We start from the raw sequence: 26500 nt of genomic DNA, 5'->3' as shown, positions 1-26500 counted from the left end.
AGAAGAAGCGGAAGCGGCAGCAGCAGCAGCAGCAGAAAATGATGAAAAATTTGACGTTTTTCAAAGTCAAATATCTCCCGCTAAACTTAACCGATTTTGATGAATTTTTTTTTCAACTTGGTCTACTTTCATGCCCCAACACACACACGCAATCCGTTTTCTTCCATACATATAGACTTCAAAAACGGATTGTTCTGGTTTCAGTGGGTGCTGAATCCAGTATATTCCTTTACTTTCCATTATGAAATACGACCTATGTTATCCATATGCTGGGGGCTCATACTTTTGGATGAACCAATCAAAAAGATAACGTTTTAAACTTTCTATTAAATCAGTAATTGTTAGACTTAGAACTAAACAAAAGGAACTGACTAACCGAGCTAAGAAATCCATTGTAACCCTAATGTGATATCGTTTTTTCAGGCATGGCTGTAACAGGGGGTGAATTCTTCGGAGGCGAACAGATGGCCTATGCTGCAGGAGCACCCCGGAGTAATGGAACGGGAGAGGTAAGTCCAACCCTGAGACGCTCAGAAGGGAGCTCAGTGGTCAAGCGCTCATATGACAATGGAGAGGTCGTGGATTTGAATACAAGTCAAGGCATAAAAAAATTGATCCCCAATCATTGGCCACAAAAAAGAGTAGAGCTTATTACTTTAGATTTTTTTAAGAGGTTGAATAGAAGGAACTGTAACTGCCGAGGTCTTATCGTCCCGAAAGCGAAGAGAGAAGAAATACAGGGATAGGAGAAAGCCAGCCGTTCCGAGAACGTATTACTGAAAAGAGACTCGCTAGTTTAGTTCGAGCTGTTTAAACAATTTGAGATTTATTATTTCCAGGTTTTGTTGTTTTCAAAGAGTTTCAAGACATCCAACCAGCCAGACCATGGTATTCTAGAACCCAGACTGGTGCTAACAGGGGAACAGATTGGGTCCAGCTTTGGTTATGAGCTGACTACCGTAGACGTGAATGGAGACAAGTAAGTATTCCACATAAATTAGAATAATGAACTAGGTAAGAAAAATAATTAAATAAAAAATATAAAGGATAGAGGAAACTGTGACTGCTAAGGTCTTATCGTCCCGAAAGCGAAGAGAGAATTAAAAACAGGCTAGGAGAAAGCCAGCCGTTCCGAAAACGAACCTTATCTGTTCAGGATGAAATCAGCTCCGGGCGGGAATCGAACCCGCGACCTAGCGCTAACAAGGGAGAGCTTCCAAGCTAATTAGGCTGGCTTAAACTAAGTTTAAATAAATAATAAAGTAAATGCCCGGACGGGAATCGAACCCACGATCTAGCGTTTACAAGGCAGACGCGCTACCCTCCAAGCAAACTAGGCTGGCCAATATAAATACTTGCAATAATTTTGAGAACTAGAAATTTTAACAAGCACACTTCCATCACGTCACGTGAAGTCATGGGGAGTCAATAGGTGCCTACCAATTTTTGCGGATCGAATCAATTCCAAGATTATGGATTCCAAAACGATAGGTTTCAGTTTCTGAAAGGAAAATACAGCTAGTCCCTCAATTCACCAAACTACTATCCCACTATTACCAAATTACCATCCCACCAAATGACTATCCCATTCTCTCCCTCCACAGAGTCCACAGAAATGGTGGGCAGTTACTCAATTATGCCTAATTGACGAATATTTCTTATCTTGCTAAAATGATATCCTTTTCTCCCTTCAGGTGAAGACAGTAGCCATGAAGGACCTGGTTCAACAGTCCCGACCTGTGTGGCACTAAAGTAAATTATTCCGAAGGCAAAAAAAATTAATTTAAAAAAAAAATCAAAAATTTGTTCCTTCGGGCCGGATTTGAACCAGCGACCTATGGATTACAATGCTCAAACTCTACAGTCCACCGCTCTACCAACTGAGCTACCGAAGGATGAGAGACGAGGGGCAAACATTGCCAATATAAACTCGCTCGACCACAACACAACACTGCTTTACTTTCACCTCTGATAATATTTTCAAATTTCAAATTCGTGTCAGTGTGTCTCCGAACAGCTGATAACAGGGTATAGGGTGATAACAAAGTGAAAGGTGTGATGAATTCGTATCGCGTGTACAATGTGTTTGAAAAGTGTTGCCTGCTTTTAATTATTTTCATTTTATTTTTGAATGGAGTTACATATTACTTTTTTTTTTTTATTATTATTATTATTATTAATTTGAAAAAGCGCAAAAAAGAATTCTCATTTTTTAGGACTTGAGATCAACCCGCTCCAACTTATCAGAGAGAGATTTGATAACGTAACGTACTGTTTCTTAAAAAGCTCAAAAAAAGTTCCAATTTCTTTAGGACTTAACCTTTACCTCAGGCCGTTTCTACAAATTATATTTTCATTTATTTATTTTTAAATTTTCTCTAATTTTATCGTTTGTGTTTTAGAAAGCCAGACTTAGTCGTGGGAGCTCCGTTCTACTTCGACAAGGAAGGAGGTGGTGCAGTTTACATCTATGTGAACTCGGGACAATATTGTCTCAACTGTCAGCCCCCTGTGAGGCTAACAGGCAAAACATTAGAGTCCAGGTAAGAGGGAGATATATATTTTTATTTTTTAGGGATTTATATGGCAGGATTCTCACACAGGGAGCTCTTCCACCCAACCTACTTGCCTGTTCAGGGGACCTCATTGGCAAAAAGAAAAGAATTTACTTATACGCCTCTAGGAAATTCACTGCCGGGAAACTTGTTGCACTGTTACAAAGCCTTAAAATACATCATTCATATCAGCATCCTTTGCAGAAATTGAATGTAAGAGAATAGAGAGGTTCCTGTACTATCTGACAGAGGTCTTAAAATTATTCTTATTTTCTCTTTATAAACATCATCCAATGAGAGATATTAAGGCTGCAAAAGACATCATAGGTATATTACATCTATTGATTGGCTGACTGGCTGGGTGATTGATTGGTTGATTTGATTTATTGAATAATAAATTAAGGATAATCCCATTTAATAAAGATCCAATGTTAGCAGTTAGAATTAAGTCTTTATAACCAGAGTAGATATTTTATTCTAATAATATTTTTTTTTTTTTTTTTTTTGTGTGTTCTGCCGTCAGGTTTGGAATAGCCATTGCCAATCTTGGTGACCTGAATAAAGATGGCTACGAGGACATTGCAGTGGGTGCCCCCTACCAGGGTAATGGTGTCGTATACATCTATCTAGGATCCAAGAATGGAATCACCACCGAACCTTCTCAGGTTAGTAGAAATCTCCCTTCTTGTTTCTTCTGTCTAAGCCCCTATACCCTATACATTAGCCATCTAAAGATTCTAAAGGATAAATTTTAATTGAGATCTCCGTTTGTTTGTTTGTTTGTTATTTGGGTCAACTTTTATAACTAACTTTTGATCCTCTTTTACCAGCTCTGATTTGAAACTTGGCACCTAGATTAGGTAGGAAGGTATTTAGCATAGATTAGGTACTTGGTATCTTTTATTTTCCTCACATTCTCACATTTTATTTCGAGTACTATGCAACCCCAAAAAATACCACTTCGTGGCATAAAAAAGACCCCGCCAAGTCGTTCCTCCCAAAATAAATCAAGTGCCACAAAAAAAAACAAAACTCCATCCCGACCCAAAAAAGATTAGAAATCAACTTTGTACCCCGCCTTTTATTCACTTCATAATTTATGTCCTCCTACTTCACGTAGTACCTACCTTTCTTTCCCCTCATTGCACTCCTCTTTGTGAGGCAGTGGGAATAGGGTGGAAAATCTTGAAAAAGTAGACTGGAAATTTGGAAAAAATGGACTGGAAAACCGATGACTGAGCCGTTCACCCTCAGGCGATATGCCGACCCCTATGTGATATAGAATAGACTTTGTACAGTCACCCCCGCCGAGCCTCCGATACGGTGTGTCCACACATAGTCGATCGACGTCGACTGAAAGCGTGTACCACCTCGACAGCATGGATTCACCTCGTCACTCTGCCGAGCCTCCAATACTGGTAAGGTGTTTCCACACATAGTCTCGACGTCGACTGAAAGCGTATAGCACCTCGACAAATGGATTTACCTCGATCGACGTGGTCGACTATGTTTGGACACACCTTTAAAGCCTGATTCACACCAGCCCCGTAGACATCTGTTTGAAGAGGTGTGATAGAGGGAACTGTAACTACATATTGTAGTCTTACCATCCCGAAGTCAAAAAGAGAAGGGCGGGATAGGAGAAAGCTAGCCGTTCCGAGAACGAAGCTGTTAAAGTCCGTCCCGGGCGGGAATCGAACGCGCGACCTAGCGCTTACTACGGAGACACTCTCCCTTCAAGCTGACAAGGCTGTATGGATCTCTGAAATTCAGAAACGTGATAAAACGTGGAGAGAGGTTCCATACCAAACCAGCTCGGCCAACACTTGGACTTGAATAATGTCCGTGTTACAGGGGAGTCCTGATGGACCATAAATGCTGTTCACCAGTGTGTCCCCAGCATAAATCGGCTTTTTTTTAGTCGAATTTACAATGTATAGTTTTATGTATCGATTTCGATACCAACAGTGCTAAATTTTTGTGCCAATTTTACGTAGCCAAGCTGTGATCATGACTGTATTATTCGTATCTCTAGGTATATTTACCATTACCAAGACAACGAAAAAATCATTACCTACGAAAACATTCTCATTCCTATAGGGAACTTATATGAAGCTTAAGAAAAACTAAATCATGATACCAATTCGATTTTCAGGCTACAATCCTCTGACCATTCCGGCATTTGAATTGCCAGAGTTTACTACTGCCTTTGATTCTCTCGACTCAGGTTGTCGAAACGTTTTTATCTTTTCTAAATTTATCACTTTTGTGAGTTGCTTTCTTTCTTGGTCTTGTTATAGTTTATCTAGTTTCATACTTTTGTCCATTCATTTGTTAATTTTAATAATTTATAGCTGGAGCCACACTCAGAGGTTAAACTATGATTAACTTTTAATCATGGATCAAGCAATCTCATTGGTTGGTTTTGAATTTTTAGCCAATCAGAATATCAGATTCACTTAACCCAAGATTAAAAGTAATCGTAAATTCTCAGAGTGTGGCCCCCATTAGTATCTTTTTATTCTCTCATATGTTTTCTATTTTGTTTAACACAAATGTATCGTCGAGTATTTTGATTAACATGTTTTATGCATTAATCTCCCTGTTTTGAACTTTTTTATCCCTTCAATATATTGCATTTAAAGCTCTGAATGCAATCCGCGTTATTTGTGTCATTTGATGCTTTGAAAGAGTAGAAGAATCTTGCTTCAAAGAAGTACTTGGTAGCGTAATTGGTACTTGAAAGCTAATGCAGGTACCAGAGGTACCCATAGGAAAGTAATTATCCTTCAATATATTGCATTTAAAGCTCTGAATGCAATCCGCGTTATTTGTGTCATTTGATGCTTTGAAAGAGTAGAAGAATCTTGCTTCAAAGAAGTACTTGGTAGCGTAATTGGTACTTGAAAGCTAATGCAGGTACCAGAGGTACCCATAGGAAAGTAATTATCGTTTTTCGGTTTGCCATTTTTCATTCTTTCCATTTTACCTCTTTTCTCCCGGATGAGTCTGCGAAATATCGACCCGTCCAAACAAGGCTGTCCTGTGGACCCTACAGCTGAACAATCCTGGTAAGTGATTAGTTAGAGGCTCAAAAACCAGTGACTAGTTCACACCCCTAAAAAGACCCTAACATTTCAACTCCCCCCTCCCCCCCCCCAAAAAAAACATTTGGTGGAGGGAACAACTGTGCGGAGGTCTTATCCTCCCAAAATCAAAGAGAGAAGGAGATCAGGGTAGGAGAAAGCCACCCGTTCCGAGAACGAACCTTAAGGCAGACGGCTCAGGTGCGCTACCTTCCAAGCCAACTAGGCTGACGAGTGACTTTCAACCCGACCATTCTCTTCCTCAAAATAAATCATCATTAATAACTTGTTTCCTCTCTTTTCCAGTTTCACGTTTCAGATTATTATTATTATTATTAATTTGAAAAAGCGCAAAAAAGAATTCTCATTTTTTAGGACTTGAGATCAACCCGCTCCAACTTATCAGAGAGAGATTTGATAATGTAATGTACTGTTTCTTAAAAAGCTCAAAAAAAGTTCCAATTTCTTTAGGACTTAACCTTTACCTCAGGCCGTTTCTACAAATTATATTTTCATTTATTTATTTTTAAATTTTCTCTAATTTTATCGTTTGTGTTTTAGAAAGCCAGACTTAGTCGTGGGAGCTCCGTTCTACTTCGACAAGGAAGGAGGTGGTGCAGTTTACATCTATGTGAACTCGGGACAATATTGTCTCAACTGTCAGCCCCCTGTGAGGCTAACAGGCAAAACATTAGAGTCCAGGTAAGAGGGAGATATATATTTTTATTTTTTAGGGATTTATATGGCAGGATTCTCACACAGGGAGCTCTTCCACCCAACCTACTTGCCTGTTCAGGGGACCTCATTGGCAAAAAGAAAAGAATTTACTTATACGCCTCTAGGAAATTCACTGCCGGGAAACTTGTTGCACTGTTACAAAGCCTTAAAATACATCATTCATATCAGCATCCTTTGCAGAAATTGAATGTAAGAGAATAGAGAGGTTCCTGTACTATCTGACAGAGGTCTTAAAATTATTCTTATTTTCTCTTTATAAACATCATTTTCTAGCCCCTTTCTGTCCATTTTACTTCTGAGATGGCTAGGATCACCAGATCACCATGGTAATGATACCAATTCGATTTTCAGGCTACAATCCTCTGACCATTCCGGCATTTGAATTGCCAGAGTTTACTACTGCCTTTGATTCTCTCGACTCAGGTTGTCGAAACGTTTTTATCTTTTCTAAATTTATCACTTTTGTGAGTTGCTTTCTTTCTTGGTCTTGTTATAGTTTATCTAGTTTTATACTTTTGTCCATTCATTCATTTATTTGAATAATTTATAGCTGGAGCCACACTCAGAGGTTAAACTATGATTAACTTTTAATCATGGATCAAGCAATCTCTTTGGTTGATTTCGAATTTTTAGCCAATCAGATTCGCTTAACCCAAGATTAAATGTTAATCGTCGTAAATTCTCAGAGTGTGGCCCCCATTAGTATCTTTTTATTCTCTCATATGTTTTCTATTTTGTTTAACACAAATGTATCGTCGAGTATTTTGATTAACATGTTTTATGCATTAATCTCCCTGTTTTGAACTTTTTTATCCCTTCAATATTATGAGGATGAAGATGATGACTGAGCCGTTCACCCTCAGGCGATATGCCGACCCCTATGTGATATAGAATAGACTTTGTACAGTCACCTCCGCCGAGCCTCCGATACGGTGTGTCCACACATAGTCGACTGCGTCGATCGACGTCGACTGAAAGCGTGTACCACCTCGACAGCATGGATTCACCTCTTCACTCTGCCGAGCCTCCAATACTGGTAAGGTGTTTCCACACATAGTCTCGACGTCGACTGAAAGCGTATAGCACCTCGACAAATGGATTTACCTCGATCGACGTGGTCGACTATGTTTGGACACACCTTTAAAGCCTGATTCACACCAGCCCCGTAGACATATGCTACGACAAAGACCACACGAGTCTAATGTAGTTACTTGTGCGACTGTCCGCGAGCTGTGAGCTACCAGAAAACCTCTCGCGAGCTAATTAGCTCGCGATCGACGGGTTGGCGATCCCTGATTTAGGTACATACATAGGCACTCTCATCATGGTACATTAAAAGAATATTTTCACTTCTTTCTTCCTTAATATTACTCTGGTAAATTTTTCTCCAAATCATTAACTCTATGTTGGTATCCATTCCAGGACTGTTTGCTAGGCACGGCCAGATGTTTCAAGATCACCTGTGATGTGTACAACCTGTATGCCAATCATGAAGCCACAATCACTATCCGTGCGAGGTGAGTGATAGTCAGCCGTACTGGGTTTGATATTGAGAGAAGCGGGTTTGAAACCTTAGTGGCCGAAAATAGCTTGTGCCAAAAAAAGGCGTCATCCTTGGTTTGTTTTTAAAACTTCATTATTTTTTAAGAGAGAGGGAACTGAAAGGTCCAGTTTTACCATCGTGGATTATCTCAGGATTGAGTTCAATCCGAGGTTGACCTGGGTATTAAGTATGGTTTCATCTCAATTCCGAGTTGGTAAACCCCAGCATAACTACTGAGGTCTTATCGTCCCAAACTGGAAGACAGCCATTCCGAGAAAGAACCTTGTCTGTTCAGTCGAACCCGAGACCTAGCGCTTACAACGCAGGCAAGCTACCCTTCAAGTTCACTAGGCTGGCAACTGGCTAATCGATTTCCAGCTTTAGAAGTCATAGCAGTCCAAAAAGTTCTCCCTCTTATAATTTCACCTCCGTCTATGTTTCTAATTTCAGGCTATTTAACTCTACTCTGGTAGAAGACTACCCTCATGTAGACCGAGTCCCTTCAATATATTGCATTTAAAGCTCTGAATGCAATCCGCGTTATTTGTGTCATTTGATGCTTTGAAAGAGTAGAAGAATCTTGCTTCGAAGAAGTACTTGGTAGCGTAATTGGTACTTGAAAGCTAATGCAGGTACCAGAGGTACCCATAGGAAAGTAATTACCGTTTTTCGGTTTGCCTGAACCTACCATTTTTCATTCTTTCCATTTTACCTCTTTTCTCCCGGATGAGTCTGGAATTTTCGCATCCTTTGCATTTGATTCGCAAACATTTTTTGCATAAATGTGATTTTGATAGTATCCGATTATTATTAGGTGCCTACCAATTTTTGCGGATCGAATCAATTCCAAGATTATGGATTCCAAAACGATAGGTTTCAGTTTCTGAAAGGAAAATACAGCTAGTCCCTCAATTCATCAAACTACTATCCCAGTAGTCATCATTGCATCCCGTGCTAAGATTGACATACCTCTCTCCTTGTTCCTACACCAGAAAAACCTGACTGATGATGAGACTCAGGTGGGTGTTACTGAGAGGGTCCGGGGTTCGAGTCCCTTGCCTTTTTTACTTTCTATTTTTAGGCAAAATAGAGTACTGACCGGAAAAGACTGGCTGAAAACATCGGGCCCGTATAAACGGGAGAAAGTACCTAAAGCAGGAAAAGAAAATAAATGCTTTAAAAAAGTAATAATAATAATGGAAAAAAATCTCATCTTCCCAAAATCAAAGGAAGAAAGACAGGATAGGAAAAAGCCAGCTGCTCTGAAAACGAACCTTATCTGTTAGGGATAAAGTTTGTCCCGGACGGGAATAGAACCCACGATCTAGCGCTTATAGGGCAGACGCGCTACCTTCCAAGCTAACTAGTCTGGCCAATATAAATATCACCAAACTACTATCCCACTATTACCAAATTACCATCCCACCAAATGACTATCCCATTCTCTCCCTCCACAGAGTCCACAGAAATGGTGGGCAGTTACGAGCTCCTCCTGGGTCAACACCAAGAAGTTCTCCTGAACGTCAGCACTCACAACGCTGGTGAGTCGGCCTATGAAGCTCAGCTGTTCATCGCTCATCATCCCCATCTATCCTATATTGGATTGGAAGGACAGCGTGGTGCACTGTGCAACCCGTATAACACTAGTCTTGTAGTGTGTGCCCTGGGCAATCCGTTTAAGAAGAACGCCTCGTCTCATTTGAAACTGAGGTAAGGCGTTTTCCCCTCTCAGAGAGTGGTATTGTATTAGGGCCCAAATAATAGACGAGAATAGAATATACCTTGTTTACCCCGCTCGAATGAGACTGAAAAGTCCCTTTACCCCAGCACTCCCAGCAGTCTAAACAAGGTCTCGTATATTTTAATAGGTTTAAGAACATAGTACATAATGTTACATCAGAAGACCTTGTCTAATTTGAAACTAAGGTAACGCGTTTTCCCCTTCACAGAGCGGTATTGAAGTAAGGCCTAAAGTCTGTCATCTGTGATAAACTATTGAAATCCAGAAAAACTTTGGAAATTCAGGACACATATTTACGTAATTGAGACCGTAATTCTGTATTCCAAAATGGTCTATTTTCGTAAACTTTACCCTAGTATACCACAAAAGCTGTTTTCGAGGACGGGCCCACTGTTGGCACTTTCGATCTTCACCATAAGAGGGATCCGGGCTATCAAGTTAGTCAGTTAAAACTTAGATTAGACAAAGGACAATAAGACCTCTGGTGTTACTACACACGGAAATTTGATGTGTTTTGTAATAATAGAATACCTATACCTTGTTTATCCTGCTGAGATAGGACTAAAGATTCGTTTTAACTAACCCATGCCTCCTGTTTTCAGGTTTGACCCGCAGACTTTGGGAGAAGAACCTAATTATTTAAATATATTGAACAATAGACTAGGCTTACATTCTGTATTTACAACAGAACTCTACAGCTACACACTTTGGTCGGTTGACGTTGCTGAAACACAGCCAATCTTCCAGGAATCAAAGAGAGAAGCACGACAGGATGGGAGAAAGCCAGCCGTTTCGAGAACGAACCTTATTCATTCAGAATAAAAGCCGACCCGGGCGGAAATCGATCCCGCGACCTAGGGGTTACATGAATTTTTTGTTTGAAGAATAGGACGGAGCCCCCAAGTCATTGCCCTCCATCATAGCGCATAACGCTTTTTGCATCGTGTGAACAGACCTTCAGCTTCCCCAAGCGACACGTTGCAAACTTCACACACATCACCATGTTATCAAACGTGTACGTGAAGTTAGCAAATTCTTTTTCAGCTTTTCAATTTTTTTGAAAGTTGAAGTGTTGAAGTTGTAAATTTTTTTTGGCAAATTTGAAAGTTTAGTTTAGTTTGTCCCTTTTTATATTGGGTTTAAGTTTTTCAATTTTTTTCAGAGGTTTTTTGAACATTTTCCTTTGGTTGGTGAGCTTTTCAAACCTTCGAGCTTCGCTCTACAAACAAGTAACAAGTGATCTTGTAGGTAAGTGTAGACTACCAGACATCATTGCAGACAGAAGAAAGTTCTAGAACGTTTAGAAAGCACTTTTTGAGTGTTTTCTGTGTTTTGAATCTTGATTTTACACCTAACATCTTCATTTCCTGTGTAATATTGGGTATCAGACTCACCAACAGCTGTCAGCACACCTCTGTCTCAAATAGAGGTAGGTAGATAAGTAGGAACTTGGGTAGCTGTTAGGTCTGTTTTTCATTCCTACGCCGCATCGATGCGGCGTTCACTCTGCGTCAGGAGTGGGGGTAAAAAGTGGAAATTCAAGAAACATGACGACATCTAGTGGAGAAATTACAAAACATTTTTTTTCATTTCCCTCAATTCAATTACAATATGGCGGAACCTGAAGCTACTCGAGATTCGCATCAGGGATTTAAGACGCAGCAACCTCCAGATCTAACCACTGCACCACTGAGGTTGTTACAAAAAGTGTTAATGATGATTTACGAGTAAAAGGTCGGAAACTGACCCTTGATTCCTTGGTCAGTTTCCTTGATAAAGTCTACAAGGTAGGCAAAACTTGAGTCAGATGAGAAAGAAAGTATCCAAAAACATATAACGGTAAGCAATAATACCTTTTTCAACTTAACAATAATGTTTACAACAAAAGACCTTGCTTTATTATAAATGACTTGGACTCGAACCACCAACCTCCAGATCTAACCACTGCACCACTGAGGTTGTTACAAAAAGTGTTAATGATGATTTACGAGTAAAAGGTCGGAAACTGACCCTGTTTCCTTGGTCAGTTTCCTTGATAAAGTCTACAAAGTAGGCAAAACTTGAGTCAGATGAGAAACAAAGTATCCAAAAACATATAACGGTAAGTAATAATACCTTTTTCAGCTCTTTGGAACCTCCCTTTTCGTTTACAATCTTTATTTTTTCTCTCGACAGGACGTTTAATAAGTTCATTATATTCCTCAGGTTTGGGCGGAGGCAAATGCATCGTGCACAGCGAGGTAAACCCTCTGAATCTCTACCAGAGACCTGACTCTCTAGAACTAGAGCTCACAGGCAACAGTTCGCCCAGTAGGAGAAGAACCCGAGTTATACTTCACACTCTGGGCTAACTCCACTTCCAAGGACATAGGTCATGAGAAACCTCTGGTGCTAAAAGCTATCATTGTGCGCAAAGCTGAGTTATCACTCATTGGGTAAGAAACAAACAACTCCTGACATTTTTAAGCCAATAGGAGTTTAAAGTAACAACTTTTTTAAAGAGGTTTGATAGAGGGAACTGTAACTGCCAAGGTCTTATGAACAAAATACTGATGCTCAAAAAGCACTGAGGCATTAATTCTAGAATCGACTTCCAAGGACATAGGTCATGAGAAACCTCTGGTGCTAAAAGCTATTATTGTGCGCAAAGCTGAGTTATCACTCATTGGGTAAGGAACGAACAACTCCTGACATTTTTAAGCCAATAGGAGTTTAAAGTAACAACTTTTTTAAAGAGGTTTGATAGAGGGAACTGCAATTGCTAAGGTCTTATGAACAAAATACTGATGCTCAAAAAGCACTGAGGCATTAATTTTAGACATCTACACTCATTGGGTAAGAAACAAACAACTCCTGACATTTTTAAGCCAATAGGAGTTTAAAGTAACAACTTTTTTAAAGAGGTTTGATAGATGGAACTGTAACTGCCAAGGTCTTATGAACAAAATACTGGTGCTCAAAAAGCACTGAGGCATTAATTCTAGACATCATCGGCGAAAATTGACCAGCGCATTTTTGCGACGGAGTAAGAAAATCTCCTGATGGACAACTCCTGACATTTACTACTAACCATATTTTAAGCTCGCATTTAGACAGTTACAACTTTAAACTTGAACTTGCGCTTCTCTGTTTCTCAGGACGCACAGACCCGAGCACGTATTCTACGGGGGCTTGCCCCCCACCAAGCCCCCCCTTTATCTGGACGAGGTGGGCACACGCCTCACTCACACCTACCAAGTGTTCAATGCGGGGCCCTGGCGATTATCGTCGCTACACATCAGTGTGGATTGGCCTTACCAGGTGGCTAGGCAAGACGGGAAGGAGGGCAAACCCTTGCTGTATCTGGAAGATGTGCCTCAAGTAGATGGTAAGATTTTTGACTTGACTTGGACTCAAATCAACCTCTAGCCCTACATTACATCAATGTGGCATTAACTCTTGTCAGGAATGGGAGTAAAAACTGTGAAAACTCATCAAACAACATCTACGTAGCGGAGACATTGGAAAACAATTTTGTACTTGATGCTAATCAAGAGTAGCTTTCAGAATTTAGGATGTGGCATTCACTTGAAGAGATATGTCAGGAGGGGAAGTGAAATGAAAAACAAGCATTAACTCAGTGTTGGGTTCACATGTAGGTATGTGACTTAGGAATAAAAAACAGGGCTAGTAATACTGAACCATTACCAAAATGCAAATGAACATCATACAGTTCTAAAAAAAAAGAACATCAGTCATAAAAACCATACTGTTCAGAGGCAACAAATTTTGCTGGGATTCTAAAATATGTCTACTTACTCCACACTTGTGGTCATAAGGTGTTTTTTTTTACTACAAGGCTGAAATTTATTGGTGAATATTAGAGATATGTCCACATGTGTTGGTATCAAGCATCAAGAAGGAATAAGGAAATAACTGTACCTATATAAATTTTCAATGTTTTGAATTTTAATTTCTATTAGTTTCAGATTATTGTGCTGAGAGGACCAAGATGTCACAGTTTTATCAGCCAGGGTCTGGTCAAATGCCCCAAGACAGTTCTTTTAGCTTTGACATGCCCGACCAGTATGGATCTGAATTGTAAGTTCTGATAGGTATATCACCAAAAATAGATGGTTTCTAACAACTATTGGCGGGGAGAGAGGCAGAAAACTAACTACCTAAAAATGAAATCAATAATCTGGTGTACACCTACATTATTATGTAAGGCCAGCCACTCACTATTAGGTAGACCTGACAGGTATCTACCTGACCTGGGCCTCTAAGAGGAGTAAATTGTCATCAGAAGTGTTAACAGTAAAAACAGGTACCCCTGATCAGGTCTACCTGATACCTGATAAGCACACATGCTATCAGGTGGACCTGACAGGTATGGCTGTAAAAGTCAAAATGATAGGCTGGCCTAAGAAGAAAAATTGTTTGATTGATTAAAAGATCAAGTAGAAAGTAGGTAGATATTTAAAGAGCTACTAAGTACCTTGGCCAAAGTGGGGCTTTTCCCCTGCTTAGGTAAAAATTAAAAAAAAACTAAGTACCTTACTTATACTTCATCATTATTTTATTTTTCCCCTTAGGAACTTTCAAAACTTCCCTGGTCAAGGACAGGCAAACTTTGTGATGAGAGTGCCTATGTATGTACCTAAATCAGGGATCGCCAACCCGTCGATCGCGAGCTAATTAGCTCGCGAGAGGTTTTCTGGTAGCTCACAGCTCGCGGACAGTCGCACAAGTAACTACATTAGACTCGTGTGGTCTTTGTCGTAGCATGCCCATCCCGTAGTTTGGCTGCTCTGATCCTTATATAGGTATAGTCCCACAGCTAAACACTGATCCCCCAACTAGACGGAAAAAACCTAGTATAGGTATAAAAGTGCGCGCTCTTTAAGAAATCATTTGTGGAACAAGGGTTTGTATTTCTAGGAGCTTACCATATTGACGATCTTGTGTAGTGAAATTATTCTTTTAATGTACCATGATGAGAGTGCCTATGTATGTACCTAAATCAGGGATCGCCAACCCGTCGATCGCGAGCTAAAGACAGCTCGCGAGAGGTTTTCTGGTAGCTCACAGCTCGCGGACAGTCGCACAAGTAACTACATTAGACTCGTGTGGTCTTTGTCGTAGCATGCCCATCCCGTAATTTGGCTGCTCTGATCCTTATATAGGTAGAGTAGCTCACAGCTCGCGGACAGTCGCACAAGTAACTACATTAGACTCGTGTGGTCTTTGTCGTAGCATGCCCATCCCGTAGTTTGGCTGCTGTGATCCTTATATATAGTCCCACAGCTAAACACTGGTCCCCCAACTAAACGGAAAAAACCTAGTATAGGTATAAAAGTGCGCGCTCTTTAAAAAATCATTTGTGGAACAAGGGTTTGTATTTCTAGGAGCTTACCATATTGACGATCTTGTGCGCTAAATTTTAATTGAGATCTCCGTTTGTTTGTTTGTTTGTTATTTGGGTCAACTTTTATAACTAACTTTTGATCCTCTTTTACCAGCCCTGATTTGAAACTTGGCACAATTAGGTATCTTAGGGTATAGGAAGGTATTTCAAACTTTTAGCATAGATTAGGTACTTGGTATCTTTTTATTATTATCCTCACATTCTCACATTTTATTTCGAGTACTAGGCAAGTATGTATACGTACACCAGGGGGTTGATTCTGCTTGATTCTATACCATACCATTCTATTCTATTCCATTCTATCCTATTCTATTATTTCCCTGTCGCGTATAATATCTCTAGTAGCGCGGTCAAACTTTCTTGACTTGGCGGGGCGGAGCGCTACCGCGCTCCTTAATTATGTATACGTACACCAGGGGGTTGATTCTGCTTGATTCTATACCATACCATTCTATTCTATTCCATTCTATCTTATTCTATTTCAGATAATAGAGTCCGAGTCCATACCGACCCCGTCCGGGGAGTTTCTGCGCACCTGGGGCTCCTCTCTGTCTTCTGGCGTAGACATGGACAACAATGGCTATCCTGATCTACTGGTTGGAGCGTACGAATCTGGAGGGGCCGTACTCCTGAGGGCCCGGCCCATCATTCAACTGGCAACGTCGCTTGATCCCGAGTTCAACCTGCGAAATATCGACCCGTCCAAACAAGGCTGTCCTGTGGACCCTACAGCTGAACAATCCTGGTAAGTGATTAGTTAGAGGCTCAAAAATCAGTGACTAGTTCACACCCCTAAAAAGACCCTAACATTTCAACTCTCCCCCCCCCCAAAAAAAAACATTTGGTGGAGGGAACAACTGTGCGGAGGTCTTATCCTCCCAAAATCAAAGAGAGAAGGAGATCAGGGTAGGAGAAAGCCACCCGTTCCGAGAACGAACCTTATCTATTTTTAATGAAGTTTGCTCCAGGTGGGAATCGAACCCGCGACCTTGGGCTAACAAGGCAGACGGCTCAGGTGCGCTACCTTCCAAGCCAACTTGGCTGACGAGTGACTTTCAATCCGACCATTCTCTTCCTCAAAATAAATCATCATTAATAACTTGTTTCCTCTCTTTTCCAGTTTCACGTTTCAAACGTGCGTCAACATCGAATCCCTCAATGCTTCCTCCAATTCACGCCGCAATGGAAAGCTTATTCTACGATATAAACTGGAAGCAGAAACCTTTGTGCCCACGCAGAAATTCTCCCGGATTTACTTCGGCCCTGACAAGGCAGCCAAGTGGAACATCGTGGAGGAAAAGATAGAGCTCAAATCGGGAGAATCTAGACATTGCCGACTTCAGACTGCCTATGTCAAGGTAATATTGGGTACCCTGATACGAATTAAAATGAGAAATGAAGTTATGAAGCATTATTCTAAACTTGTAATAGAGCCGATTGGGGGCGGGGGGTGTATGGTCTAAATTTTCGGAGTCTGGTCTACCGTAAAGGAGAAACAAAAAAAAAAAAGCACAAAGTAAGATGAAAGTACCTACCTCTTTGTGTTCACATTGGTTATGATATTCAATTCATTTAAATTAAATTAATACATATCTCTTCTTCCTTCACCAGGAAAACACCAAAGACATCCAATCCCCGATCAAGATGAAGCTAAGCTATTCTCTCGTACAGCAAGAACCTAGCAGGATAAAACCCGGATCTCCTCTCCAGTCTATCGATGAGTTCCCCATACTGGATCAGACGGCAGCAGCCAGAGTATTCCACGCAACGTTCCATAAAGACTGCGGGAGCAATGATGAATGCGAGTCCGAGCTCCATGTTAAAGCTCAGCTGCAACTTGAGGGTGAGTAATAAAATTGTCTTGTTTTTCACTTAATGTATAAATTCATGTATTATTTTCATATACATTTATGATGCTTTATTATGAGAAATTCCTGTACTAATTTCATGTAATATACACTGCAAGCTCCAACTTTTGTTGTTTATTGGTGTTAATAATTATGGAACTGCTATAAGCTTTGGGAAAGTTCAAATCCTGTTCCAAGCTTCCAAGGTCTATTGGTAAAATAAAAAGGTCTACGAAGCGTTTTCAGATCAGCTTTCAGGGAATGAAAAAGGGGAATAAAACCACGAGTAGAGGAATTGGAACCTATTGAGCTTGATTCTAGAATGTAAGCATGATATTTCTAGCCCGTGTTAATAATTATGGAACTGCTATAAGCTTTGGGAAAGTTCAAATCCTGTTCCAAGCTTCCAAGGTCTATTGGTAAAATAAAAAGGTTTACGAAGCGTTTTCAGATCAGCTTTCAGGGAATGAAAAAGGGGAATAAAACCACGAGTAGGAATTGGAACCTTTTGAGCCTGATTCTAGAACGTAAGCATGATATTTCTAGCCTCAAATCATTAACTCTATGTTGGTATCCATTCCAGGACTGTTTGCTAGGCACGGCCAGATGTTTCAAGATCACCTGTGATGTGTACAACTTGTATGCCAATCATGAAGCCACAATTACCATCCGTGCGAGGTGAGTGGCGGTCACCGTACTAGGTTTGATATTGAGAGAACCGGGTTCGAAAACTTTGTAGGAAAACGAATATCGGGCCAAAAAAGGCATCGTCCTTGGCCTATTTTTAAAACTTGATTATGTTTTCAAGAGAACTGTAAGGTCGAGTTTTACTACCGTGAATGTTTCAGGATTGAGTTCAATCCGAGGTTAGGGAAATCCTCGTTTCATCTCACTCCCGAGTTGGTAAACATAACTACTGAGGTCTTATCGTCCTGAAATCGAAGAAATAAGGAGGTACCAAGCGCTTACAAGGGGGACGTGCTACCAGCCAAGCTAACTAGACTGGCAAACTTTGAGATGTTCCAAAGCAAAATTATTTCTAGCTTTAGTACTCCAAAAGGTTTTCTCTCAGAGAATTTCACCTCCTATTGCGTTCTATGGAAAACGAATACTACTTCACTTTTTAAACGTATTAAACAATAGTTAAAATCGACGTTCACAAAGTTACCGAGTCTTCAATCAGTACTTTCACCTCCGTCTATGTTTCTAATTTCAGGCTATTTAACTCTACTCTGGTAGAAGACTACCCTCATGTAGACCGAGTTCCCTACATTACATCAATGTGGCATTAACTCTTGTCAGGAATGGGAGTAAAAACTGTGAAAACTCATCAAACAACATCTACGTAGCGGACACATTGGAAAACAATTTTGTATTTGATGCTAATCAAGAGTAGCTTTCAGAATTTAGGATGTGGCATTCACTTGAAGAGATATGTCAGGAGGGGAAGTGAAATGAAAAACAAGCATTAACCCAGTGTTGGCCTGTTGGGTTCACATGTAGGTATGTGACTTAGAGCTTTCAGAATTTAGGATGTGGCATTCACTTGAAGAGATATGTCAGGAGGGGAAGTGAAATGAAAAACAAGCATTAACCCAGTGTTGGGTTCACATGTAGGTATGTGACTTAGGAATAAAAAACAGGGCTAGTAATACTGAACCATTACCAAAATGGCAAATGAACATCATACAGTTCTAAAAAAAAGAACATCAGTCATAAAAACCATACTGTTCAGAGGCAACAAATTTTGCTGGGATTCTAAAATATGTCTACTTACCAGTGGCGTAGCGTGATAAAAACCATACTGTTCAGAGGCAACAAATTTTGCTGGGATTCTAAAATATGTCTACTTACTCCACACTTGTGGTCATAAGGTGTTTGTTACTCCAAGGCTGATTTATTGGTGAATATTAGAGATATGTCCACATGTGTTGGTATCAAGCATCAGAAGGAATAAGGAAATAACTGTACCTAGGCCTATTTCAATTTTCAATGTTTTGAATTTTAATTTCTATTAGTTTCAGATTATTGTGCTTCACCATGCACATTATACTACATAAGTCATGCACAAATGCACATGCTTCTTCATAAATATTTAAGGGTATTTGAGTAAATTTTGAGTGCATGGCCGCCATACACGCCCTACATGGACGCTACGCCACTGCTACTTACTCCACACTTGTGGTCATAAGGTGTTTTTTACTACAAGGCTGAAAGTTATCATTGCATCCCGTGCTAAGATTGACATACCTCTCTCCTTGTTCCTACACCAGAAAAACCTGACTGATGATGAGACTCAGGTGAGTGTGACTGAGAGGGTCCGGGGTTCGAGTCCCTTGCCTTTTTTACTTTCTATTTTTAGGCAAAATAGAATTGCAAAATAGAGTAAAGACTGGCTATAAACATCGGGCCCGTATAAACGGGAGAAAGTACCTAAAGCAGGAAAGAAAATAAATGCTTAAAAAAAAAGTAATAATAATAATGGAAAAAAAATCTCATCTTCCCAAAATCAAAGGAAGAAAGACAGGATAGGAAAAAGCCAGCTGCTCCGAAAACGAACCTTATCTGTTAGGGATGAAGTTTGTCCCGGACGGGAATAGAACCCACGATCTAGCGTTTACAAGGCAGACGCGCTACCCTCCAAGCTAACTAGGCTAGCCAATATAAATACTTGCAATAATTTTGAGAACTAGAAATTTTAACAAGCACACTTCCATCACGTCACGTGAAGTCATGGGGAGTCAAAAAGATGTAATTCAAAATTTCCCCATAATATTGGAGGTAATCTCGTTCATGACAGCCACATTATCACGTCACGTGAGGTGTTTTTCTACCTTTACCGCCAATTATGCCCAATTGATGACGAATATTTCTTAATCTTGCTAAAATGATATCCTTTTCTCCCTTCAGGTGAAGACAGTAGCCATGAAGGACCTGGTTCAACAGTCCCGACCTGTGTGGCACATCATCCTGCTAGCCATCTTGCTGGGCCTTCTCCTTCTCATCCTACTCATCCTGTGTCTGCGGAGACTAGGGTTCTTCCGCCGTCACAGGCACCCCCCGCCTGATCCCACCCTGAGCGGGAACCTGAGAACAACCTATGAGGATGAAGATGATGACTGAGCCTTGCATCCTCAGGCGATATGCCGACCCCTATGTGATATAGAATAGACTTTGTACAGTCACCCCCGCCGAGCCTCCGATACGGTGTGTCCACACATAGTCGATCGACGTCGACTGAAAGCGTGTACCACCTCGACAGCATGGATTCACCTCGTCACTCTGCCGAGCCTCCAATACTGGTAAGGTGTTTCCACACATAGTCTCGACGTCGACTGAAAGCGTATAGCACCTCGACAACATAGATTTACCTCGACGTATGGTCGATCGACGTGGTCGACTATGTTTGGACACACCTTTAAAGCCTGATTCACACCAGCCCCGTAGACATCTGTTTGAAGAGGTGTGATAGAGGGAACTGTAACTACATATTGTAGTCTTACCATCCCGAAGTCAAAAAGAGAAGGGCGGGATAGGAGAAAGCTAGCCGTTCCGAGAACGAAGCTGTTAAAGTCCGTCCCGGGCGGGAATCGAACGCGCGACCTAGCGCTTACTACGGAGACACTCTCCCTTCAAGCTGACAAGGCTGTATGGATCTCTGAAATTCAGAAACGTGATAAAACGTGGAGAGACTGTAACTACATATTGTAGTCTTACCATCCCGAAGTCAAAAAGAGAAGGGCGGGATAGGAGAAAGCTAGCCGTTCCGAGAACGAAGCTTTTCTGTTAAAGTCCGTCCCGGGCGGGAATCGAACGCGCGACCTAGCGCTTACTACAAACACACTCTCCCTCCAAGCTAACAAGGCTGTATAGATGTCTGAAATTCAGAAACGTGATAAAACGTGGAGAGGGGTTCCATACCAAACCAGCTCGGCCAACACTTGGACTTGAATAATGTCCGTGTTACAGGGGAGTCCTGATGGACCATAAATGGTGTTCAGGTTCACCTCTAGCGCTTACTACAAACACACTCTCCCTCCAAGCTAACAAGGCTGTATAGATGTCTGAAATTCAGAAACGTGATAAAACGTGGAGAGAGGTTCCGTACCAAACCAGCTCGGCCAACACTTGGACTTGACACTTGAATAATCTACGTGTTACAGGGGAGTCCTGATGGACCATAAATGGTGTTCACCAGTGTGTCCCCAGCATAAATCGGCTTTTTTTTAGTCGAATTTACAATGTATAGTTTTATTTATCGATTTCGATACCAACAGTGCTAAATTTTTGTGCCAATTTTACGTAGCCAAGCTGTGATCATGACTGTATTATTTGTATCTCTAGGTATATTTACCATTACCAAGACAACGAAAAAATCATTTCCTACGAAAACATTCTCATTCCTACAGGGAACTTACCATACCAAACCAGCTCGGCCAACACTTGGACTTGAATAATGTCCGTGTTACAGGGGAGTCCTGATGGACCATAAATGCTGTTCACCAGTGTGTCCCCAGCATAAATCGGCTTTTTTTTAGTCGAATTTACAATGTATAGTTTTATGTATCGATTTCGATACCAACAGTGCTAAATTTTTGTGCCAATTTTACGTAGCCAAGCTGTGATCATGACTGTATTATTCGTATCTCTAGGTATATTTACCATTACCAAGACAACGAAAAAATCATTACCTACGAAAACATTCTCATTCCTATAGGGAACTTATATGAAGCTTAAGAAAAACTAAATCCTTTCCGCATCCTAAATCTTTAAAAGACAATGAAACGTTTTGAGAACATATTTTTTTTTCGACGGTAATTACTTGAAAAGAAAATACTTATATTTGCTCGTAAAAGATACTTAAAAGTAATTCATTTAAGCCCCCATGTACTTATTGATTGATTAAATAAGTAGGTACTTACATAAAGCTAAGGTACCTGACATAATTAAGTACTTAAAAACTAATACTTTTTCAACTTCAATCGTCTAATTTCGTACTTATAAATACCACTTAATTTTATTTGTGTCACATACTTAAAACTATTATTGATCCTGTGCCTTCTAGCAAGAAGTCTGAAACCACCTATTGGTGCCTTACATATTATTTTAATAAATTTATTTATATCGCGGTTTTATTTACAAAATTTGTAATTAAACCAGTAGATCGCATGTAGTTGATTGTATAATGTTTAGGTAATAAGTTTACATGTATCATCAACCGTGAATTGTAATATTTTGTATTTTGTAAATAAAATAAAGAAAAAGCTCATCCTCTTATTAAAAAAAAATATTGAAAGCCAGATCGGATGGAAATAGGTATGCCTTGATTCAAAACTCTCATTGTAAGATTCGTAGAATGCATAGACAAAATGACCAAACCTTACCGGGGTTTTGTTATCTCAAAAAGTTTTATTTTTTATTTATTTATTTACACGCTAAGCATCAAGGCCAAGTATTATACATCAAATTAATATCTTATCTAGCCTTGAAATGCGTCTTATTTTGGTAATCAAATGTGTATTTAATTATTTAAATATATTGAACAATAGACTAGGCTTACATTCTGTATTTACAACAGAACTCTACAGCTACACACTTTGGTCGGTTGACATTGCTGAAACACAGCCAATCTTCCAGAAATCAAAGAGAGAAGCAAGCAAGCAAGACAGGATGGGAGAAAGCCAGCCGTTTCGAGAACGCGTTCAGAATAAAAGCCGACCCGGGCGGAAATCGATCCCGCGACCTAGGGGTTAACATGAATTTTTTGTTTGAAGAATAGGCCGGAGCCCCCAAGTCATTGCCCTCCATCATAGCGCATAACGCTTTTTGCATCGTGTGAACAGACCTTCAGCTTCCCCAAGCGACACGTTGTAAACTTCACACACATCACCATGTTATCAAACGTGTACGTGAAGTTAGCAAATTCTTTTTCAGCTTTTCAATTTTTTGAAAGTTGAAGTGTTGAAGTTGTTAATTTTTTTTGGCAAATTTGAAAGTTTAGTTAGTTTAGTTTGTCCCTTTTTCTATTGGTTTTAAGTTTTTCAATTTTTTTCAGAGGTCTTTTGAACATTTTCCTTTGGTTGGTGAGCTTTTCAAACCTTTGAGCTTCACTCTACAAACAAGTGATCTTGTAGGTAAGTGTAGACTACCAGACATCATTGCAGACAGAAGAAAGTTCTAGAACGTTTAGAAAGCACTTTTTTTAACATCTTCATTTCCTGTGTAATATTGGGTATCAGACTCACTGACAGCTGTCAGCACACCTCTGTCTCAAATAGAGGTAGGTAGATAAGTAGGAACTTGGGTAGCTGTTGTTTACGTGATAGTGACAGTTGCTTAGAGGCTTGGATTTCTTACCTAGGTATGCTGCATTGATAGGCTTGCCAAATATCCGAAATGTCGATTCGGGACGCGTAGAAAATTAGTTAAGTTAAAAAACGCGTCCCAAAATTTTTCTGGGACAAAAATGGAAATTCGGGACAAAATGCCCCAAAATGAAAAACTGAACGGGACAATGGGACACCCCCTGAAATTTGGGACTGTCCCAGCCAATTTGGGACGTTTGGCAAGCCTACTTGTGTAACATTTACTTTGAATGAGTATTCTCTTCTTTTTCATTTAAGTTGTCGTTTTTGTCGCATAGAACAGGGGAGGAGGAGGAGCGTTAATTTGTTTTGTTCTAGAACTTAAATGTGGTATAAATTGTGTTTTCTAGAAGGATATTAACAGGATCTTCTGATGTTTCTGTTGCAGGTACCGCCCCTCCTCCCCCCACTCCCACTGTACAAAACATTCGACACAATTGGTATCAGACAGAGAAACAAGTAGTGGTAGATGCCCTTATCAAACAAGCGAAAGCAGAAACTACTCAGGTTAATATAGATCAGAATAGCGTGGACATAGTCGTCACCCTAGACCCGTCCTCTTCCACTCAACACAGACTTCATCTAAACCTCTACCGTCCCATAGATCCAACAACTTCAAGCTTCCGAATACTTGGCACAAAAATAGAAGTCAAACTTGCAAAGACAAGTGACGAACGATGGAGTGATTTGGAAGCCAAGGAAGAAACAAAAGCCCCTAGCGCGCCCAAAACCCCTTACAAAAGAGATTGGGACAAAGTGGCCCAGCAAATAGAGGATGAAAAGAAAGAGGGAGAGGCAGCGTTGAATGAACTATTCCAGAAGATATATGGAGAGGGAAGTGACGAAGTGCGAAAAGCTATGAACAAATCTTTCCTCGAATCTGGAGGAACCGTGCTGAGTACAAACTGGGATGAAGTGAAGAGATCCACGGTAGATATTAAGCCTCCTGAAGGACTAGAGTACAAAAAGTGGGATTCTTAATGTCCCACAATGTAATAATTACCTATGTACACTCCACGGTAGATATTAAGCCTCCTGAAGGACTAGAGTACAAAAAGTGGGATTCTTAATGTCCCACAATGTAATAATTACCTATGTACAGGAATTCTTCTGCTTTTGTGTTTGATTTTTTCAAATTGTCTGTCACCACCGTTCTTATTGAATTTTCTGATATTTTTAATCGATATAAATTTAATAAGATATTCTCCAAATGCTCTGATCGCAATTCGCAAAATAGCTAATTTGCTCTTAAGTCAAAATTCGATTTCGACTGATGAAAGAAGTCCATCCTCACAAATATTCTTTTAAACTTGGTGATATGATTTCCACTCATAAGCCTGTCATATTAAATATTGGGCTCTAAAGATCAGGTGGTATTATCTTCCACTATAGGTCTATAGGATATACTATACTCCATTACTCCTACCTATCATTTATTGTAGAATGTAGAGCCCTCGAAAATTGAGTGTTCTATTTCTATCATAATATAATAATTATGATTCCTCTCAGGCCTAACACAGTAGTTCTTTGCATTTATTTTGCTCATTATTAAATCTCAATTACCTCACAGTTTTCTTAAACGTAAGAATTCGTTTTTAGATCAATTTCATTTAATTCACATTCATCCAGTATATTGCTCTAAGATGATTATTGCGATTGTATTTTTTTGTAAATATTTATAAACTTATAAAGATAAAGTCCAAAACACTTTCTGAGTGGTACTTCACTAAATACTGTTCCTGTTATTTATAGACAGAAGACAGCGCCTCTTTAATGTTTAGCTTAGGTGTTTTTTGTAACAATTCAGCTGTCACGATACGACGGTACACTCTCCTAAAAATTCCTTCCTATAAGGCCCGAGTACAAAATTTAAAAGGAGGCGACTTTATGAACGCACTGTATTTCGAGTATATTGCACAAAATGTTGATTCGAGTATCTACACCTACATATATGTATATTTCGACTATGTTGTACAAAGTGCTATTAAAAAGTGCTGTATTAAAATGGCTAGCTTTTTGAAATGGCTCGTGGGAAATTCCAGGAATCTTTTGCCAGCAGGGATAATCCACGTGCACACTGGCCCACGCATTGACCCTCGGCCATGGTAAAAGTAACCAAATCCTGTTATATTTATATATCGTCCATATTGATAAACGTTCTCCCAATCACATTGACAACCATACCACCAATATTAGTTAAGAAGCTTCTCAAGATATTGTATAAAGACTTTGTTAAAACTGATAATTTCATAGAAGTTCAGCGAGTATATTGCACAAAATGTTGATTCGAGTATCTACACCTACATATATGTATATTTCGACTATGTTGTACAAAGTGCTATTAAAAAGGGCTGTATTAAAATGGCTAGCTTTTTGAAATGGCTCGTGGGAAATTCCAGGAATCTTTTGCCAGCAGGGGTAATCCACGTGCACACTGGCCCACGCATTGACCCTCGGCCATGGTAAAAGTAACCAAATCCTGTTGCTAAAAATAGATAGGAAGCTAATGGTAAATATTTATAAACTTATAAAGATAAAGTCCAAAACACTTTCTGAGTGGTACTTCACTAAATACTGTTCCTGTTATTTATAGACAGCGCCTCTTTAATGTTTAGCTTAGGTGTTTTTTGTAACAATTCAGCTGTCACGATACGACGGAACACTCTCCTTTGTTGCGTCAGAAGAATCAAATTGGAACTGAAGTTTTTCGAAGGAAACTTCGGAGTTCTACGTTACGAGAAAGTTCAATATTTGTTCCCAGGGCCTCGGTAAAGTTTTTGGGAACAGGGGGACTGAAAGATGAGATAGAGTGAAAGCCACTCGGATAGAGATGACAGATGACCTTTTCTGTTCGCAAAATGAGTTTGAAGAAACCTATTTGTTTGTTTTGTTTCAATTGAAATCTAAGAAAATCCTCTTTTTGTTTTACTAGACAATATTTTTTTGGATTGTGAGTATGTAGTTGTAGGTACCTAGGTTAGGTAGATATAATTATGTATCTAATTTCCATAGTTCTGGGTTGGGTGTTTTTTCGAGGGATATATATTTTGTCATGGGATGGGATTTTTCTCTCTTATCTTTAGATTCAGTGTTGAGACGAATCGTGTTATGCTAATTTTGAGCCCCTTTTTTGAGACGAATCGTGTTATGAAAAAGGTCAACTCAGGTAGTTTGAGACGAATCTTAATGTTCTCATGTCCTTAACCTTCCGTGAATAC

The 26500-nt window shown here is 39.9% G+C and overlaps 2 protein-coding genes, 3 long non-coding RNA genes and 1 other non-coding gene across 6 annotated transcripts; 5 read left to right on the top strand and 1 right to left on the bottom strand.

Annotated features, from left to right (window-relative positions):
* The first annotated feature begins 397 nt into the window (after nt 1-397).
* LOC103506084 (integrin alpha-PS1) lies at nt 398-20831 on the top strand. The gene is made up of 11 exons (XM_026821227.1): nt 398-509; nt 840-979; nt 2403-2543; nt 3079-3220; nt 15556-15815; nt 16191-16428; nt 16682-16913; nt 17442-17595; nt 18134-18180; nt 19135-19217; nt 19828-20831. Exons 1-11 carry the CDS (start codon nt 426-428, stop codon nt 20038-20040), a joined length of 1734 nt encoding a protein of 577 aa, XP_026677028.1. The 5' UTR covers nt 398-425; the 3' UTR covers nt 20041-20831.
* On the bottom strand, nt 1808-1895 carry Trnay-gua. Its single transcript is given in 2 exon segments — nt 1808-1843; nt 1859-1895. It is a non-coding gene; the product is annotated as a tRNA-Tyr (tRNA).
* On the top strand, nt 7764-8420 carry LOC113466112. The gene is made up of 2 exons (XR_003390615.1): nt 7764-7896; nt 8373-8420. It is a non-coding gene; the product is annotated as an uncharacterized LOC113466112 (long non-coding RNA).
* On the top strand, nt 10715-14269 carry LOC113466110. Its single transcript, XR_003390613.1, has 3 exons — nt 10715-10911; nt 13626-13743; nt 14238-14269. It is a non-coding gene; the product is annotated as an uncharacterized LOC113466110 (long non-coding RNA).
* LOC113466111 lies at nt 12242-12916 on the top strand. The gene is made up of 2 exons (XR_003390614.1): nt 12242-12332; nt 12801-12916. It is a non-coding gene; the product is annotated as an uncharacterized LOC113466111 (long non-coding RNA).
* On the top strand, nt 20181-25013 carry LOC103506083 (protein SGT1 homolog). The gene is made up of 3 exons (XM_026821226.1): nt 20181-20219; nt 23619-24296; nt 24379-25013. Exons 1-2 carry the CDS (start codon nt 20181-20183, stop codon nt 24261-24263), a joined length of 684 nt encoding a protein of 227 aa, XP_026677027.1. The 3' UTR covers nt 24264-24296; nt 24379-25013.
* Nucleotides 25014-26500: the final 1487 nt, after the last annotated feature.

Source organism: Diaphorina citri, unplaced genomic scaffold, assembly GCF_000475195.1.
Source record: "Diaphorina citri unplaced genomic scaffold, Diaci psyllid genome assembly version 1.1 scaffold213, whole genome shotgun sequence".
NCBI classification, from domain to species: Eukaryota; Metazoa; Arthropoda; class Insecta; order Hemiptera; family Psyllidae; genus Diaphorina; species Diaphorina citri.
Note: the sequence above shows the minus strand (reverse complement) of the source record. Positions and strands in the feature narration are given on the sequence as shown.

What these genes read in the sequence shown, in the direction of transcription:
- LOC103506084 (XM_026821227.1), top strand. Translation starts at nt 426, where the DNA reads ATGGCTGTAACAGGGGGTGAATTCTTCGGAGGCGAACAGATGGCCTAT. An exon ending in AGCTCAGCTGCAACTTGAGG is followed by an intron (nt 16,914 to 17,441) that starts GTGAGTAATAAA and finishes GCCTGATTCTAG; the next exon opens with AACGTAAGCATGATATTTCT. An exon ending in ACAATTACCATCCGTGCGAG is followed by an intron (nt 17,596 to 18,133) that starts GTGAGTGGCGGT and finishes TTCTAATTTCAG; the next exon opens with GCTATTTAACTCTACTCTGG.
- LOC103506083 (XM_026821226.1), top strand. Translation starts at nt 20,181, where the DNA reads ATGGATTCACCTCGTCACTCTGCCGAGCCTCCAATACTG. An exon ending in CTGCCGAGCCTCCAATACTG is followed by an intron (nt 20,220 to 23,618) that starts GTAAGGTGTTTC and finishes AATGTGGTATAA; the next exon opens with ATTGTGTTTTCTAGAAGGAT.